The sequence below is a fragment of the Pezoporus wallicus genome, unplaced genomic scaffold, assembly GCF_028554395.1.
Source record: "Pezoporus wallicus isolate ANWC-B61680 ecotype Strahan unplaced genomic scaffold, APGP_CSIRO_Pwel_v1 scaffold_6446, whole genome shotgun sequence".
In the NCBI taxonomy this organism is placed as follows: Eukaryota; Metazoa; Chordata; class Aves; order Psittaciformes; family Psittacidae; genus Pezoporus; species Pezoporus wallicus.
The window spans coordinates 3,664,597-3,682,295 of NW_026636264.1; the positions used below are offsets into that span (position 1 = coordinate 3,664,597).

A 17,699-nucleotide genomic window follows, 5' to 3' on the forward strand; every position below is an offset into this window, starting at 1 on the left:
ACATTTCTTCATCTTACTTCCACCCTTCTTCCCAACTTTGCTCTGTCTTTCAAAAGCCAGGAGATTTCAACTCTAAAGTCACATTTTGAATTAAATCACACATAGAATCACACACAGAATCCCAAGGGTTGGAAGGGACCTCAAAAGATCATCTAATCCAACCCTCCTGCAAGAGCAGGGTAACCTAGAGTACATGACACAGGAACTTGTCCAGGCGGGCCTTGAATCTCTCCAACGTAGGAGGCTCCACAACCCCCCTGGGCAACCTGTTCCAGTGATCTGTCACTCTCACAGTAAAGAAATTTTTCCTGATGTTCACATGGAACCTCCTATGCTCCAGTTTACACCCATTGCCCCTTGTCCTATCACTGGACATCACTGAAAAAAAATTAGCTCCATCATCCTGACACTCACCCTTTACATATTTGTAGACATTGATGAGGTCACCCCTCAGTCTCCTCCAAGCTAAAGAGTCCCAGCTCCCTCAGCCTCTCCTCATAAGGGAGATGCTCCACTCCCTTAATCATCTTTGTAGCCCTGCGCTGGACTCTTTCAAGCAATTCCCTGTCCTTCTTGAACTGAGGGGCCCAGAACTGGACACAATAATCCCAATGTGGCCTCACCAAGGCAGAGTAGAAGGGGAGGAGAACCTCTCTTGACCTACTAACCACACCCTTTCTAATACACCCCAGGATGCCATTGGCCTTCTTGGCCACAAGGGCACATTGTTGGCTCATGGTCATTCTCCTATCCACCAGGACCCCCCCCTTCACTACTGTCCAGCAGGTCAGCCCCCAACCTGTACTGGTACATGGGGTTGTTCTTCCCCAGATGCAGGACACTTGCCCTTGTTGAATTTCATCAAGTTTCTCCCCACCCAACTCTCCAGCCTGTCCAGGTCTCCCTGAATGGCAACACAGCCCTCTGGTGTGTCAGCCACTCCTCCCAGTTTAGTATCATCAGCAAACTTGCTGAGGGTACATTCAGTTCCCTCATCCAGATCGTTGATGAAAATATTAAACAGCACTGGTCCCAGCACCGACCCCTGAGGGACTGCACTAGCCACAGACCTCCAGCTAGATTCTGCCTCATTAACCACAACTCTCTGCCTTCTTCCTTCCAACCAGTTCTTGATCCACCTCACTACCTGATCATCAAGCCCACACTTCCTTAGCTTATCTATGAGGATGCTGTGGGAGACAGTATCAAATGCCTTACTGAAATCAAGAAAAACCACATCTACCGCTCTACCATCATCCATCCACCTAGTTACTTGCTCATAGAAGGCTATAAGGTTGGTCAAACATGACTTCCCCTTCGTAAAGCCATGTTGGCTGCTCTTAATGACCCCCTCATCCTTGATATGTCTAGAGATGGTGTCAAGAATAAGTTGTTCCATCACCTTTCCAGGGATGGAGGTAAGGCTGACCGGTCTATAATTACCCAGGTCCTCCTTCTTGCCCTTCTTATAGACTGGCGTGACATTTGCCATCCTCCAATCCTCAGGCACCTCACCTGTTTCCCATGACTTACCAAAGATGATGGAGAGTGGCCCAGCAATGACCTCCGCCAGCTCCCTCAGCACCCGCGGGTGTATTTCATCCGGACCCATCGATTTATAGATGTCCAGATTGCTTAACTGATCCCTAACCCAATCCTCATCTACCAAAGCAAACTCCTCCTTTATCCTGATTCCTTCAGAGTAAGTGTATTCTGAAAAGTATATATGATTAAGTTCTGAACAGAACACATTAAACCTATCTTGTTTAAGGGGAAGTCCAAAGGGAACACCAGGAAACAAATAGTTATTCAGAGAGAAAATTAAAGAATCTGTACCAGATCTATTTTCAATACAGTTCTAGAAAATATTTTTATAGCGAAGAGGGTCATTTTTTTTTATTTTTTTTTCTTCTTTATGAAGCTCAAAATAATCCCAATATTTGACACTGGAAAAATATTTTTCATCTCTCCCATAAGTATAATAATGCAAGAAAAGATGCCTAGATGTCATTGTCACCACTTCAAATAAGGCATTAATGAATGCATTAGATCATTTAAATGTAAATAAATGAATTTTATATATAAATAAGCTTATAAGGGTAAACTAACTATTGTAATGGTGACAACCATTTCATTTAAGTATTTAGGCAACAAAAACTGGAGAGAATAATGAAGAGTCTTAGAGACATTATTTTACTTTGTTCTACTTTTGAAAGACTAAAACTAGAATAAACTGAAAGCTCTTCATCATCATTTCACAGGCAATCCCACCATGGGGGTCTCCTCAGGCCTTCTGGGGAATCTAGTCCATCTTTATGTAATAAATATACTTGGTCATTCCACATCAACCCTTGCTGAAATGACCCTGAGACCAAGGCCCAGAACCTAAGAACCTCTTTAAGCTGAATGCCCTAGTTAACATCACACTGCCTCCTGATCAAGCCAAAAACAGAGAGGGATGAAGAATTCAGAACAAATCTTCTGTTGACAAACACTGCCCTCTTCAATTCCAACTCAACTATCTTCAAAGAACAGTAAGAATTTACAGTTACCTCCAGTGGTTATGCCCTCCCATTAGACAGCTCCAGTGCTTTACTCTTCTAAGCCCTGTGTATTCCTGTATTTGTCGTGTAGTCAAACATGATGAAGTTGAGGTTTACCGATTTCTGATTCAGGCCACAGAGATGCATTGCAGCAATTAAGATGTAGGTGCCAACATTCTGCATAGAACCCTAGATTTCACGGTTTTAACAGTATTTTTGGCAAGACAAAAAGTTTGGAAAACCCTATCCTGAAAATCCACTATCTGCTGAGGAAGGATCCTATCTACTGAGAACATGAACTAGCTCCGAGTACACCATCTTTAATGACAACACTTTAAAAAGACTCAGTCTTACAAGTTTTGTTCTCTTACATATCTAGGTCTGAAACCTAGAAATGACCAGGGGTTTTTAGAAGTCTTGTAGAAGTGATCTGGCTTGCAAACGTCATTAGTTTTGGCAGAATCATATTATATGAAACCTGTAATACACTTGCTAACGCTTAACCCAATGATCACTTATAAGAAGTATTATTGCATTTTAAGCGTAAAAATATAGGACGTTCTATAAAGAAAATTAAAATAGCATCCATCTAATATTGATAGTCATATAAAATAACTCACAATTATGTAAGTTTCCATATTTAATTACACATTTAAAAATAAGTTATAAAAATAATTAAACTTCTTTAAAACCCCTAAGTTATTGCCTTTTAGGAGTTTTTACTCATATCTACTGATTGTCTAACATCTGCAACAGCTTCTGGTACTCGAACAGTCATATTATCCATGGATTTCTTCAAGCAGATTTGGCAGCCTAAACGTGATCTGTAGGGAAATAGGACGTTGTCATTAGTTCTACCTGATCACACATCTAACAGCATTTACCCCCCTACGCCTCCAACATTCAGCCATCCCAAACAAATTATGATCTACAATCAGCCACTCTTGTGCATGGCTTAATCAAGACCAGCAGTGAACTGCATGCATCAATGCAAAGATACATGCGGTAATAAAAATTATTTACATTAAGTAGCAGAGTTCAGTACACTGGAAAGTGGTACACAAGTACTTTGTACTTCCTGAGGCAATATACAGTAAGGGTGACCCTTCCATTTTCAATGGGTCACTAACAGTTCAGTCAAGTGCAGTGAATAACACTTGATGTCCCAAGGGATATCTGACATCTCTGAAGAGATGAAGGCAATGAATCAGAATGAAAACCTCAGAAAAAGCAAAACCTAACTCATATAGGGTCCAATGTTTTCAAATTAAACAACTTAAGATTGGGTCATTATACCAGAGAGTAAGAGCAAAAAGACAAGAAACATAGGAAGGAGAAGGATAAAATACTCATGGCACCTGAGGAGATGTAAGCCTTCATTTTTTCTACCTACTATTTGGCATGAGAAAATATTGTACTTGAACATTTCAAAACAAAGACATAATGCCACAACAAAATTCTGTAGACATCACAGGCCACTTTTACTCCTGGAATATCTCTAACGTAATGTCCATGCTTTGGTACTTAAGTATAGAATACTTAAACATCAGCAAGGATGGGCAATGTTCTGTAGCCCCAGCTGAATAATTTTATCAATATAGGAATGTAGGCAGAGATACTATAAAAGATCATACTACATTAATATTTTTATAGAACCCTTACAAGCATGTAGTGATCAACTGCTGTTAAACCTCAAAATTCAGTCCTGTATGAAAATGCGATACTTCTATGTAAGTGACTCCATACATCAACTTCAAATTACTAGAATGCATGTATAAACACATACATTACCAGAAGATTTAATCTCTTGAATATACATCTGTAAGAATAGGGTTAGAAATTACATCTATTAGATATGCAATTTGTGATACTTGTATCACTGCCAGCAAGGCTGAATTTTACTGAAGTGCCTGTTTTCACTAAAGACCAATGCTAACTCCCTAGGTACTCTGTAGTGTAGCAATGGATTCACTTCATGTGAAGGTTTTGAGCCTGCTACACAGCAGTACAAAACAACCCTAGGCAGCATTAAATAACACTGTGAGAAACAAACTACTTTCTCTTATTCAAATTCTTCCACAGCATTTACAATTTTATAGATATTTAACCAGATTCCTCCACTCCTTACAGCTGAAGACTGGACTCCCAAAAAGATGATTTAGTCAACTCCTGCATGCAAACCACCCCTCCTTTAACCACTTCCCTTTATTTACTCTCATTCTACTACTTAAGGAAAAGGAAAGAAAAAAGGAAGTAAAAAGATATGGTGAACTCCCATATTGTCATGTAATGGTCATTTACTGGTTTTCTACCTGTTCCTAATATTGTCAATAGCCCATTCACTTTTTTGAGGTTTTGGTTTTTGTTTTTTTTTTTTGGTGTTTTAACACCAAACCTTAAGCTGACATTCCTGTAAGATGCTAGCTAGCTGGCAGCGTATTTCAAGTCCACATGGTTACCATTGTTCTACCCACCTCTCCATGTGCGTTTATCTGCAGCTTTTAACACCAAACTTTGTTTCCTGTCACTCAACAGCACAAGATCCTTGTGTATGGATCACTGACAGTTTCTGATTTTACCACACTGAGTAACATAGCACTATACACAAACTTTATTCTTCATTCTCTCTTCCCAAGTCTCACAAAAACACTCACTACATAAAACCTAGTACCAATCATTTTTAGATCACATATTCTTACCTTGTTAAAAGACAACTGTTTATTAATCAATTACTTCTCCTTTACAGGGCCTTTGCTCTTACCCATTTCAATTCAACCTTAGTAAAGAATTTCTGAACCTAAGTAAACTACATGAACCGTAAGATTTTATTTTTTCATACTCAGTGACTCATCTGAACTCCCATATCCATTACATCCGTCTACAAAAGCTTTTTTGAATTCTTTCCTTATAATTATGTGCTAGAAATCATAAAGAAGCAACAGTCCATACGCCCATGATTAACATGTCCAGTATGGAATCAGACTCACTGTTCTCCAGTTCTGATGATCTCATTTTAAAAGTTGGGTTGCTACCTTCCATTACTTTGATGTGGGAGCAGTTTTAAACCACCTAATTAAGCCTTTCAGACAAAAGTTCAGAAATGTCATCATGAACTTCTGCAGAACTCCTGGGTGAATGCTACCTACTCATTACCATTTGTCATTACTCATTTTACTGTATTTACTCGTATTTGCTGCAATACTCCAGGAAGCCCTCTCCAAAGAAATCTTCCAGTGCATAGATATCCTGTAACATCTCTAGAGACAGCAATGCCAAAGAAACTGCTTTTACATCATCATCTTTTTATATTTTAAGTGCAATTCTGCATCACCCATTGGCTCTTCATGTAGACAAACTTCCTGCTTCTGACAGGTTAAAAACAAAACTGATTTTCTACTATTTAGCAAGCTGTTTCTCATTTTTTAGTTCAGTATTCTTTTGAAACATTTAACATAATAGGGTTTGCACCCCCTCACTCTTAATATCTTTACTGTTCTGCAGTTACTCAAAACCATTTCCTTTTAACCTTTTTATTTAGTCCCTTGTTTTAAAAACCATGAGCTTCCATGGCAGCTGCTAGCTGAAACTTCCCCAAATACAGTCACTGACAAGAATAAACTTCTATCATTTATGACAGAGCATAGTAGTGCATCTCCATTACACACGTTCATATCAGCGCAGGAGACCAGGTAACCTATAGCAAGTATCAGTCACTTAAAGCTCCGTCTTCCAAGGCTTTTCACACATATGAAAGAACCCTGGCCATAGGAAGAACATGTGTTGTTAGGAAAACCTGATGGAAGTAACAAGTGTCTTCAAAAGGTCTAAAAACTTAATGTCGTCTGAAGAACTTTGAGAGAAAAAGTATTTAAACAGCTCTTTCTACTGTTTCAGTTCTTCAGTAAAAATTCCTTGATTTAAATATTTAATTAAAAGATAGCCAAATAAAAAAGTTTTTCATTAGATTGCTGGCTTCCAGAGTTATTTAGGAATCAGTTTGGTGCAGAATCTGAAAGTGACTCTGAGAAGAATTATGGTAGATGGTAAGAGTGACATAAATTCACACTTAATAGACCATTATTTTCAAAATTGAAAATGTTTTTTTTTTTGGGAGACAGAAAAAAGGAGAAAACAAAAGAAGCTGAAACAAGTTTCTCATGGCTTAACTTCTTTGCCTTTACAACCTCCCAGAAAAGTTAATATTTGGCTGAAGTGAGAATAAACATACTGTTGTGTAGAAACAATTGATACAGGATTCCATTACTGGTATAAGGAGATAAACAAGTTAATTCAGAGTACTACTTTGCAGAGACATAAAAAAAAAAACTATGCTATACAGGCCAGGTATAAGGCCCTCTGACATCATGGGAAAGATTCTAAAATACTTTGATAAGCAATTGCATTGAAACATGAAGGGAAAGGCTTACGAAACCTTGTAAGGCATAGCTACTTACTCTTCATGTAGGTATGTTCTACAATACAAACTACATGTACAAGTAGTGGAGAGCACTAAGAATAGATGAGGATTTGACACCGTAATTACAACGCATATGATGGTGGGAGATACAGAACAGAGGCTTACTTTAGACTATCACTAGTCCAATGTGCAACACTGCATTAGCAGTTAAGAGAACGCTTTAGTTTTACCCAATAGGGAATCTGGCTTGTATGCACCAAGAGTACTCTGATATGAGCCAAAGTATGACAAGTGGTGACACTGCCACGTGTGACACCATTTATCCTGGAGACGGCTTGGTGAAAGGATCTTATCAATGCACATAAATACCAGAGAGGCTGTGGAGTCTCCATCCTTGGAGATATTCAAAAGCTGTCTGGACATGGTCCTGGATATCGGCTCTAGGTGGCCCTGCTTGAGCAGGGGGTTGACCCAGATGACCTCAAGAGGTCCCCTCCAACCTCAACCCTTCTGTGATTCTGTGAAAAGAAGATCTGACCAAAGCTAAAATACTAAAGTAAACACATTTATAAAACACATTAACTAGCTACAGACTAATGGAGACAGAAAACAGAAGGGAAATAAGAACAAGAAAAATCACACACATGACATCAGCAGCAAAGTTTTTGTTGAAGGAACTGGGTTTTTGGTCATATTTCAGTATCTGACACTTCTGCATCAGACACCTCAGAAGAGCAAGTAGTGGCAACTGCCACTTTCAGTTACAGAAATAAAACTGACATCTTTTTAGTATGAATTCAGCTAATCAGTATTCAAACTTGGCAGTCCCATTTGCATAACAGAATCTACCTACTCGTTAAAAGATAATTAAGGCATTCTAAGAATAATGGACTGCCCCACCTGCAAACCCTGCTTTTCAGTTTTTCATGTAGTAAAGTGTTATGTTCCCTTACGTTTCTGTGAGGCCATATGCCAGGTCCAGCATGTCCATCTCTTCATCAGTAATTGCATCTAGTTTCTCAAATATGTGGTCTTCAAAGATTAAATGACAAGTTGAGCAGGCTAGCGTTCCTTCACATGCACCTAAGGAAAAAAAAAAGTCAAGATAACAGAAAATCCAAGTTTCAAATTACAGCATAATTACAATAGAACTTCACAAGAAATTCTTCATCAGTGTGTTTGTCTCGTACAAGTATCTCTATTCACTACTAAAACTAATGCTTCATATATTCCCACATCCATGTATCTACTTTGCATTCAACTCTCCATAGCATTTCTACAGTTTCTACAATCCTGAGATTTACTTGAATCCTGTAGTTAATTAAAATACTTAACTAATTCCCTTTCTACCATTTAAAGAGAGAAAAGTTTTGTACTATAAGAATGCGAAAGCAGACAACACTGTCAATCAACACTACTTAATTTATCTCCAAGGTTGATCCTTCTCTCCCCATTTCCCAGTTTTGAGAAGAAGTTCAACAGAACGTAACAGATTTTATACTTATTATTTCTTCTCCCTCAACAGAGCACTGATTCACAACCACAAAGGTAGTCAGGCTAGAGAGACCTACATGTATTACAGGGCAATTCAGTCTGAGATCCAAGGACCTAAGAATTTGCAATGGTTGAACAGAATAAGCATCAACCACATCTACCTGCTAGAGCAATCAGATCATCACAGAACAGTACAAGTTTGAACACTAACAAATTTGTCTCTGCCACTGGGCTGGCACCAAGTTCTCTGCTTTGCTGAAGAAGGATGATACAATTCTTCTTTGAAAACTGAGAGAGCTGGGGCTGTTCAGGCTGGCTCTGGATAGACCTTAGAGCAGCCTCCCAGTACCTAAAGAAGACCTACAAGAAATCTGGAGAGAGACTTTTTACAAGGGCATGTAGTGACAGGACAAGAAGGAATGGCTTTAAATTGAAAGAGAGTAAACTTAGATATTAAGAAGTTCTTTACTGTGAGGGTGCTGAGACACTGGCACAGGTTGCCCAAAGAAGCTGTGGATGCCCCATCCCTTGAAGTGCTCAAGGCCAGGTTTGATGGGGCTTTGAGCAAACTGGTCTAGTGGAAGGTGTCCCTGCCCAGGGCAGGGAGGAGCGCTGGAACTAGATGATCTTTAAGGTCCCTTCCAACCCAAACCATTCTATAATCCTATGAATTCCAAAGGTGAAGAAAATGGAATTTTTCGTATCTGTGTAGAGACTGGTGTTGGGGCACAGAGCAAACCCCCCTCCCCGATTCAAACTGATAAAAGACAAGCCGGTAACACATTAGCCAAGTTTCATTTATTTACTCATTTCCAGGGAAAGCAGAACTGAGAGCACCGTGCCCACATCACCTCTGTACTTATATGGAACAAAGGGAAGCAAGGCTGCATGTATAACCATTGCTATGAAAAGTAACAGTAGGATTTATCATCAGACCACAAGAACCACACAGAAAGTACAGTGCTTTCATGTAGTAACAGTACTGACTGCATATATTCAAAGTGACCATGACATTGTACTAATAGTCATGATTTTAAAAATGGTATCATGTCTTCATGTACATAGAAATGCATGGGAAAAAGCAGAATGCCAAAAAACGTAAAATTTGTTGTATCAGCAGTTCAAGCATTTTGATGTTGGAGAAGTGAAGTGAAAAGATAGGAAAAAACAAACAAACACCAACCAGTCTATACAAACAGTGGAAGGTCTTTCTGCAACTGTAAAGCTAGCAGTAGCAATCAAACTGAGTGGAATTGAATAATTCAACAGTTTTGTAAGTCTTTGTGTAAAGATATTTCTATTATTATTACTGCACATGGGATGCCCCCTAGTGATAGAAACAAATAGGTTAAGATTTACATGTTACTTTTTTTCTTTTTTCTAAACACAGAACATACATTTTTACATTACTTACACTGCATTTTTCTTGGCCCTAGTATGTTGCTTCATTTGCAAGTAATTATTGAAATGGGACTATCACATGTTATAGTTAAGGATTGTTACAGTATTTCCAAATGTTAGTTTGGCTTCTGTTTATTGACAGCATTATTGGTTGTTTTGGGGTTTTTTTCCACTTTACCACAATGGTTTAACATGGCTCATATTTACACAAACTGGGAGAATATCTGCTGTAGAATATAAGTGGACTAGCCATAAGCCTGTATAACATATTTAATAAGTGCTATATAATGCCAGGTATACCAATACACTACAGATTTTTAAGAGACAATTTTTCTCCTCGGGCGTATGCAACTCCAGACGTAAAAGCTGACACAGATGCAAATCTGAGATTTCAAATCTTACCAAAGATTTGATTACTACCAGAGAAATTTATCTGCACTAAGACACACCTCAGATTTCAGACTGCACAATAATATCCTAAATGTTTTTTAAACCAATTGACTTGCATTCACTCACACAAATTGTGCTTCCACTTTCTGCTTTAGTTTGTAACTACTGATTCTTAAGCTCATGTTCATGTAAATACCTGTCCTGAGGTATTTAATTACAAAATACCACTGCTTTGCATGGGCAGAATCCTACATCCTAGGATCCTACAGAATCACCCTCCAATCAATGGAAAGTGCAAAAGTTTGAAGGAATAATGAGGTAGTATAGCACCTTTCTATTTTGATTTTAAACAAAACTTGTACCAAGTTAGGATTTGACTGGGCACTGGTCTCCTTTATCCCAGTCCTTCAATAAGAATTAAACCTTTTGCTCTTTTCTGCTAACTGACATGGAACTGGTTTTTAATTTCACTTAGCTCTCAAATACTACAGCAACTTGTGCTACAAAATGACTGATAATAAGTTGAAACAGTATGGCAATACAGAAATAAATACACCAGTTTTGTGCTGCGTCTGGAACCTTTCAGCTCTGAAGAGTCTGCAAATGGCATCTTTCAGATCCCACCTTGACAGTACTCTGTCCACATGCTCCTCCTTTAACTTTCAAGCTAGGCTCACCCCAATTTATTTATTAATTTATTTATTTTAAATTTGACCCAAAATATTGTATGTCCCTGCAAGAAAAAAAAAAAAAAAAAAATGGAGAGTATTCAGAAATAAATATTAATTTACAGTTGGACTTGAAGATTTTAAGGGCCTTTTCCTATATAAATGATTCTACAACTCTGTAAGTATTTATGAATAAACTCGTAAAGAACATTATTTCTAAACACTGAATAGTAGTCAGTCAATCTACTTACCAAACCCATCTATGTCTAGATTATTATTAACAACAACATCCAGCAGTGAATCCCCCGGTTTTCCTTTGGCTGTTAGTTTGTCACCATCACGATTTATGAAATGAACAGTGATTTTATCTTCTGAGCTGAAAAGAAAAGCATACAATGGAATTAAAGAAAGAATTCTAGATTTTTTTTAGATCTTTACAGTTGATTAAATACTACTAAACCAATAATCACCATCAACTCCAAGAGCACAGAAACTCAAGTTATTGGTCTTTGAAAGCTGTAACACGGAGAGGCATTTACTGCTGTACATTGAACAAAGGCCATTAAAAGTAAGCAAAAAAACCTTGGTGTGTGTTTTGTCACTAGAAGCTATATAGGATCCTGATAATTAAATTTTTATAAAATAAAAGAGATTGTTTTAAATGCTTCTCTACAGACCTTTCCACAGACACCTGCTTTGGATTTATGAAACCTTAACTGTTCTCATCATTATCATTCAAGACAAATTTTAACTTTTCTTATTTCTGCTTTGAGTTTAAGATATTTTACTTTATTAGTTCCAAAATCGAATCCTTGTCCCCTCCTCAAAATGGAAATACTCTAAAAGCATTCTGGATTTTTTTGAGCACAGGTTCTCCTAGGTTTTCACCTTGTAAATATTAATTCCAGTACAGTTCAAAGCTTTGACACTGGCTTCAAAGAAAGGTTTTTTTATTTTCCTGCTTTGCTTTTCAAACAATTATGTTTATTTAAGAATTTCTCTTGCAGTCTGCATAAAATGTCTTAAGACCAAAGCTTTTAATATGGGGAAAAAAACCCACCCTGTGTTCTATTATCTATGTTATTTCACATGCATGTTACAGGAAAGCTTTTAATATACTAACAAATAAAATACAGTTGGTTTGTTTTTACAGTTTTCTTATCCTACAGTAAGTAAGCAAAACAGGAAAAACTTGTATGGACAATGAAGAAACCTGCCAAGAGATGAGAAATGCAAATAGAACAACTGAAAGCTAATGCAAAAAGTCTATGTTTCAGTGTGAAATCCATGTGTTAAGAACAGCATGCTTAATATTCCCTTTAATATTTTTAGTAACTGTGGGCCTTACATGACCTAGCATATGGAAAGCATACAAGCTTGAAAAATCAAGCCACTCTCTGGAAAACTCTAGCCTGTAGTGCTGAACATCAGAGCAACCCGAGTAACTTGTAAAGCTAGCACCTGAGTCCTAGGTTGTTTTGAAAAACAACAAATAATTGTTGCCCAACTTAATCTCCTTGCTACAACTGTAAACTCACTTGGTAGCAGTAAGCTCTGTGATTCATTATGATGTCATGTTCAATTCTTGTCATGTCATCCCTCAGTCTATTCTTCTGAAGACAGCCATTATTAACAATAAACTCATTCCAAAATTATAATCGATAATGAAGGATTGACCTTTCTGATCTGCAGGATGCAACTGAAGCATGCACTGTAAAATTCAGAAATCTTCAAGATCTATCTTTAAAAAATGTAATTAATGTTAAACAGTGACACCAAAGGACCACCTCCAGCAAAGGGTCCTGTGGGGGTTTAAGTTGCTACTCTGCTCTTCTTTTTGCTCTTCTGCTATGCCAACAACTCCCACAGCACAACCAAGGAAACAAGCACCCACTTCTTGGAGATACTAGGACAAAATTCACCATCTCCACTGGTAGCTTAAGACTGACGGGTTTAGATTGAATCTGGAAAGGTACAGATTCACACTCCTGACAGCAAAAGTAAACCACTGACAGCGTAATTTTAAACTGCTTCAAAAAGCTCTTCCAGCGCTCAATGAAATACACTTTCACTTACTGAAGTATTTCTGTCAACATAACAAACACAACCCTAACAGGAGACACAATGCAAGATGCATTTGCACCTATGGACATCCTCTGCCCAAGGTATAGGCATGGAAAGTACTAAATATTTGTTCCAATATCCAAAATACACTCTTCTATTATGGGATGAAGTGATCACAAGTAACATGGACCAAACAGCAGGACATCTGGCAATCCATTAGATCACTGAAACCTTTGTAAAAGTCAAGTCATGCCCCTCCCAGTTGTCAAAGTACACCTGAAACTGTCTTCACCTGTGATTACACTAATAAGGCATAACACCACAGTGTCATTAAAAGAGTCCTGCCCTCCTTCCTTTGTTCCTTCAGTCTCCAGCAGTCACCCTGCCATGAAGTAAATTGGGTCTGGAAACAAAACTGGATGAAACACTATCTTTACAGGCCAGGTGCCATACCAATGTCAGAACTGGTACACGGTCACATCTGTCTCTCATATGAGACATACACCTTCATGAAACAGTTGTGTTACTGCAACTGTATGATGCCGCAATACAATCTAAGCCTCATGATCAAACAGAAATATAAGAATGTGGTTTGGGGCGATCCCCATTACCATCATCCTTACAGCAGTATTACCACAAGTCAACTCCTTTTGCTAATCTGGCTGAAAAATCAATCATAAAAACAAAGTAGTCCCAGCTGAACCAGCAAGCAAAACTGACAGAACTGCCACTGCCCACAACAAAATAAGGAAACAGGAATGAGATCCCCTTTTCTGTAGTAACAATCTCACATTAGCTTCAGACAGTTGAGGAACGGCACCGCGGCTGTGCATGCCGAGCTTGTGTGGCATGCAGTAAGTGGACAAGCCACAGTACCACCAGTGGGTCACTGACTCCTGTTAAAGATTGCTACAGTAATTCATATTTTCTGTGGGACCTAAGTCATTCTGACTGATAACTAACATTTTCGAGATAGCTTTCTTAAGTTTTACAGTAGGATCAAGTTTTCTGCTATTGCCATCTTTACCACACTCCACACAGGCAAAAAGTTGAATTAAATAAAAATCATAAATAACTGAGGATTTATTGCACACATGCCTTTCAGAAGTGTGTTGTGGTAATCAGACCAGTCAGACATTCAAAGCACACACTGTGCAGATCTTTCCAATGATTCAGAGATACCATTCAAAAAATAATAATAATCACACCTACATGAAACAATATTTACACTTTTAAAATTTCAAGTACCATGGCTTTTGTCTACCCAGACATTGTTTGATTGAAGGAAAAAAAAAAAACAATCAAATGCCACCATACTGTGAACTAGTCACAGGCAACTAACGCAAAATATGCCAGGTCTATGCAAGGATAAACAGCCTCAGGATTATCAGGAAGAACAAAACCTATTTTGTGTAATCTGTATAAGGGATAAATAGCCCAATTCATGCTCAGATGAATCCTTTTCACCAGATGCACAACACAATTAATTTCTTCACATGGCTGCCACAGTACTATTAGCTTTGTTATCATTATGATACCCTAAATTAAAGATACTAGGAATACACAGAGGAGCACCAGAGAACAGTAAACACTGTTCATTGTTCCTCCCATGCAAAAAGAGTAAGTACTGCAAGAATCCTAACAGCCACCTCCTCCCCTTAAAAGAAGTATCCTTTTGAATCTTCAGCTATTACTTCCAAATTAAGAATCACCTCTTAGATTCCTCCAAACAAAACACAAAGATAACAACTGTAGCCTGGTGTTGCACATAATAAGACCAATTCTGTTCTTTCTAGATCTCTTATTAAATAGTAAGTCTAACAGCTCTACCTATATGCCTGAAGAGTTTAATGAATTAAACTATTATACAGGCTTCAATTAAAATATAAAGTAATAAAAGTTATAAATCAAACTAAACTTTAAAGCATGTAGCAATTATACTGTCCACCAAAAATAATGTACAGCTACCTGAATGGGTATAAAAGCATTCAGAATAACTACTGTTCACATGAAAATAGATGATAACAGGTGAAAGTGGAGCAACAGGAAGAATTAAATGGAAATGAAAACATAATGCCCAATACTTCACTAAAACCCTTGGGAACCTCTGCTCACAAGAACCACCTGAGCTAATAATTTTGTACAGCTAGGTCTTCATCCTCTAGACACAAATACAACTAATTTTACATATACAAACAATTATATATGCTTTTACTGGAATAACAATGACTGATAAGTTCAGGAACTTAGTCTCAAATAGTATCACATCCAGAAATGGTAGGACCAGAGAAAGTAACTTGCACATCAATGAAGAAAACAGTAATATATGAAAGAAACAAGGATATTCTTTTTCTCTCGACTCATTCATCCAGGTAAGTATATACGGAGTATATAAACAACACATATGAAATGCCTGTGTGACCTTTTTTGATGGTATGCATATACAATGCATGTGAATAAATTCCTATCTGTTTGTGAAAGACCTGAGGGATTACAGGTCTTACATTACTATTAGGTAATAAAATGTTTTTCACTTTTAGTATTCTTTTTCCTCCCATATTTACCCTGCTTAACAGCTTCAATAACTTTAAAAAACAATACTTTACAAAGACCTTTTGATTTTTTAATTAAAAATTTTGAATCAGAGACCTTGAAATAAGTGAATGTCACTCTGCTAGGTCACTCAGAGATCTAAACTAGCCATTTACCCATCTCACATAGGGGTCCTAGACTAAAAGGTTAGTTTGCCTCTCCATATTAAAAGTATCCGCTGGAACAAAGTAAAAAAGCACCTACAGGAGAGTTTAAGAGCAAACTACTGAAACAACTTCAATGGCATGGAAACAGGCAAACCTACGGTCCTGATGCTGGGCAGCTGATGGTGCATCTCATTCCGAGTCGAAGAAACTTCTTGGGCAACCAAGTAAATTAGGCTTTTAAAACTTCATTTTAAATACTGAAAGTTAACTGTAGACACTGACTTATCTTTGAATATACAAGCTACAAGCCAGAAGGCCATACATAAACACAGCTTCTAACTACATGTACTAAGCTGCAAACACATGGGCTGTGGGATATTAAACATCTACAAAGGTCGTAACTTCTGAAACACCTACTCATACATACTGGTGAGAAGAGGTGGGGTTCTGCACACTTGGATGCATAAGTGCTCATCAGTAAAGTAAAACTACACCAAAGGCACAAGAAAATTTCAAATCTTCAGTACTGTCAGTATTGGGCTCTCTGGTATGTTCTGTACTTCTACCACAGGCCTAGCCAGACTTTCAAAAAAAAAAAAAAAAGCCCCAACAAAAGAAAACAAACACTCCCCCTGCCCCCCCCAAAAACAAACAAAACCAAACCAAACCAAACAAACAACAAAAAAACACGCCAAAGCAAGAGAAAGAGGAAGCACAGCGCTGCGCGAAAAAGCGACTCTGATAGGGTCACAGCCTTTCAGAAAGCTAGTTTAAACATAAACAGCCTTAGTTTAGTTTTCCATAACATTATAAGCTCTTTCAAGGGGCTCCAGACTCCAGATCACAAGATCACACAGGCCCTGCGGCTTAACTACACGAGGGGGACGACGGCAGTGCCCCCCGCAGAGAACTTCAGTGCCGCTGCCAAGGCAGTCCCAGGCGGGCCGGCGAGAGCAGGGACGAGGAAGAGGGCGAGACCCGCCCCGACCGGGCCAAGGCAGGGGCACAGGAGGACAGCGGGGCACCGCAGGCCGCACGGCAACGAGGAGCCGGGGGAAGGTTACGCAGCACCAGCCCAGCTCGGCCCCCACCAACGGCCCTTGGCCCTGGGTGCCCTTAGCGCTGAGGCCCAAGCAGCGGCCCGAGCAGGCCCGTTACGGCACTGCGGCGGAGGGAGAGCTGCCGCCGCCCGGAGGAGCCCGCCCGGCGCCTCACGGCTCTGACCCTCTTACCTGAGCACCGCCCGGGCAGAGAGGCCGAACGGCCGGACTGCCCTCACGGCAGCGGCGGCGCTGCCGCAGCCTGGCCATGTCCCGGCTGCCGGCGAGGCGGAGAAAAGCCAGCGGCGGGAGGAGGCGGCGGCGGCCCGAAGGAGCCGTACCGGCCCCGGGGAGGCCATGGCGGCGGGACAGGACCGCGGAGCTTCCGTGCCGGCACCGGGGGAGAGGCGGGGACAAAGTCCTACTGCGTACGCCTCTGGCGCAACCTGCGGCAATTCTCGCAGCCGTCTACGTAGAGCACGTCCCGCCCCCTCATGACGGTGCTGCGAGGTGACCGCGCGACGGGCCGAGCGGCGTTACGCAAAGTGCGCAGCGATGCGCGGAGCGGCGGGTCTGGGGTCGGGGCCGGGGCCGGGGCCGGGGCCGGGGTTTACGGAACGGGCGCAGGGCGCTGTTCGCCTGCCGTGCCGGTGGCTCCGCGTTGGAGTCCCGCGAGGTCCCTCAGGCATGCTGTAGGACGGTGGAAACCCTCAACTTCCCTCATTCAAACCTAAGCCCTACTCTTCCTGGAAGGTGGTCCCGTGGAGTCCGACATTGTCCTGCCTCCCTGCCCGATTCGGCTCGTGGGGGATTTCTTGTCACGGCTCAGGCCACGACGGGGGCTCAGCGCTGACAGGGCCCTGGCAGGGTCTCTGACACGTGGTGGAGGTGGCACCCAAGGACTCCTAGGAGTCCTCACTACATCCCATCCCAGATGTGCCTTTGGATGGCGTGCCCTGTGAAGGACTGAGCTCCCTGGCTCC

The 17,699-nt window shown here is 40.1% G+C and overlaps 1 protein-coding gene across 2 annotated transcripts; it reads right to left on the reverse strand.

Annotated features, from left to right (window-relative positions):
• Window positions 1-2,847: 2,847 nt before the first annotated feature.
• On the reverse strand, window positions 2,848-17,197 carry FDX1 (ferredoxin 1). Of its 2 annotated transcripts, none has more exons than XM_057399706.1 (4): window positions 16,909-17,193; window positions 11,165-11,289; window positions 7,914-8,043; window positions 2,848-3,367 (listed from the first exon to the last, which is right to left on the reverse strand). In XM_057399706.1, exons 1-4 carry the CDS (start codon window positions 17,073-17,075, stop codon window positions 3,253-3,255), a joined length of 537 nt encoding a protein of 178 aa, XP_057255689.1. In that variant the 5' UTR covers window positions 17,076-17,193; the 3' UTR covers window positions 2,848-3,252. The 2 variants fall into 2 exon arrangements, with proteins under 2 accessions (XP_057255689.1, XP_057255690.1); XM_057399707.1 differs by lacking the exon at window positions 2,848-3,367 and adding an exon at window positions 7,096-7,478 and having other exon boundaries at window positions 16,909-17,197.
• Between the last annotated feature and the right edge of the window lie 502 nt (window positions 17,198-17,699).

Bases quoted from the DNA above. Each gene is read 5' to 3' on its own strand.
- FDX1 (XM_057399706.1), bottom strand. From the start codon at position 17,075: ATGGCCTCCCCGGGGCCGGTACGGCTCCTTCGGGCCGCCGCCGCCTCC. The intron at 11,290-16,908 runs GTAAGAGGGTCA...TTTTCTTTTCAG, and splicing joins TCTGCCCGGGCGGTGCTCAG to CTCAGAAGATAAAATCACTG. The intron at 3,368-7,913 runs GTAAGGGAACAT...ATTTCCCTACAG, and splicing joins GCATATGGCCTCACAGAAAC to ATCACGTTTAGGCTGCCAAA.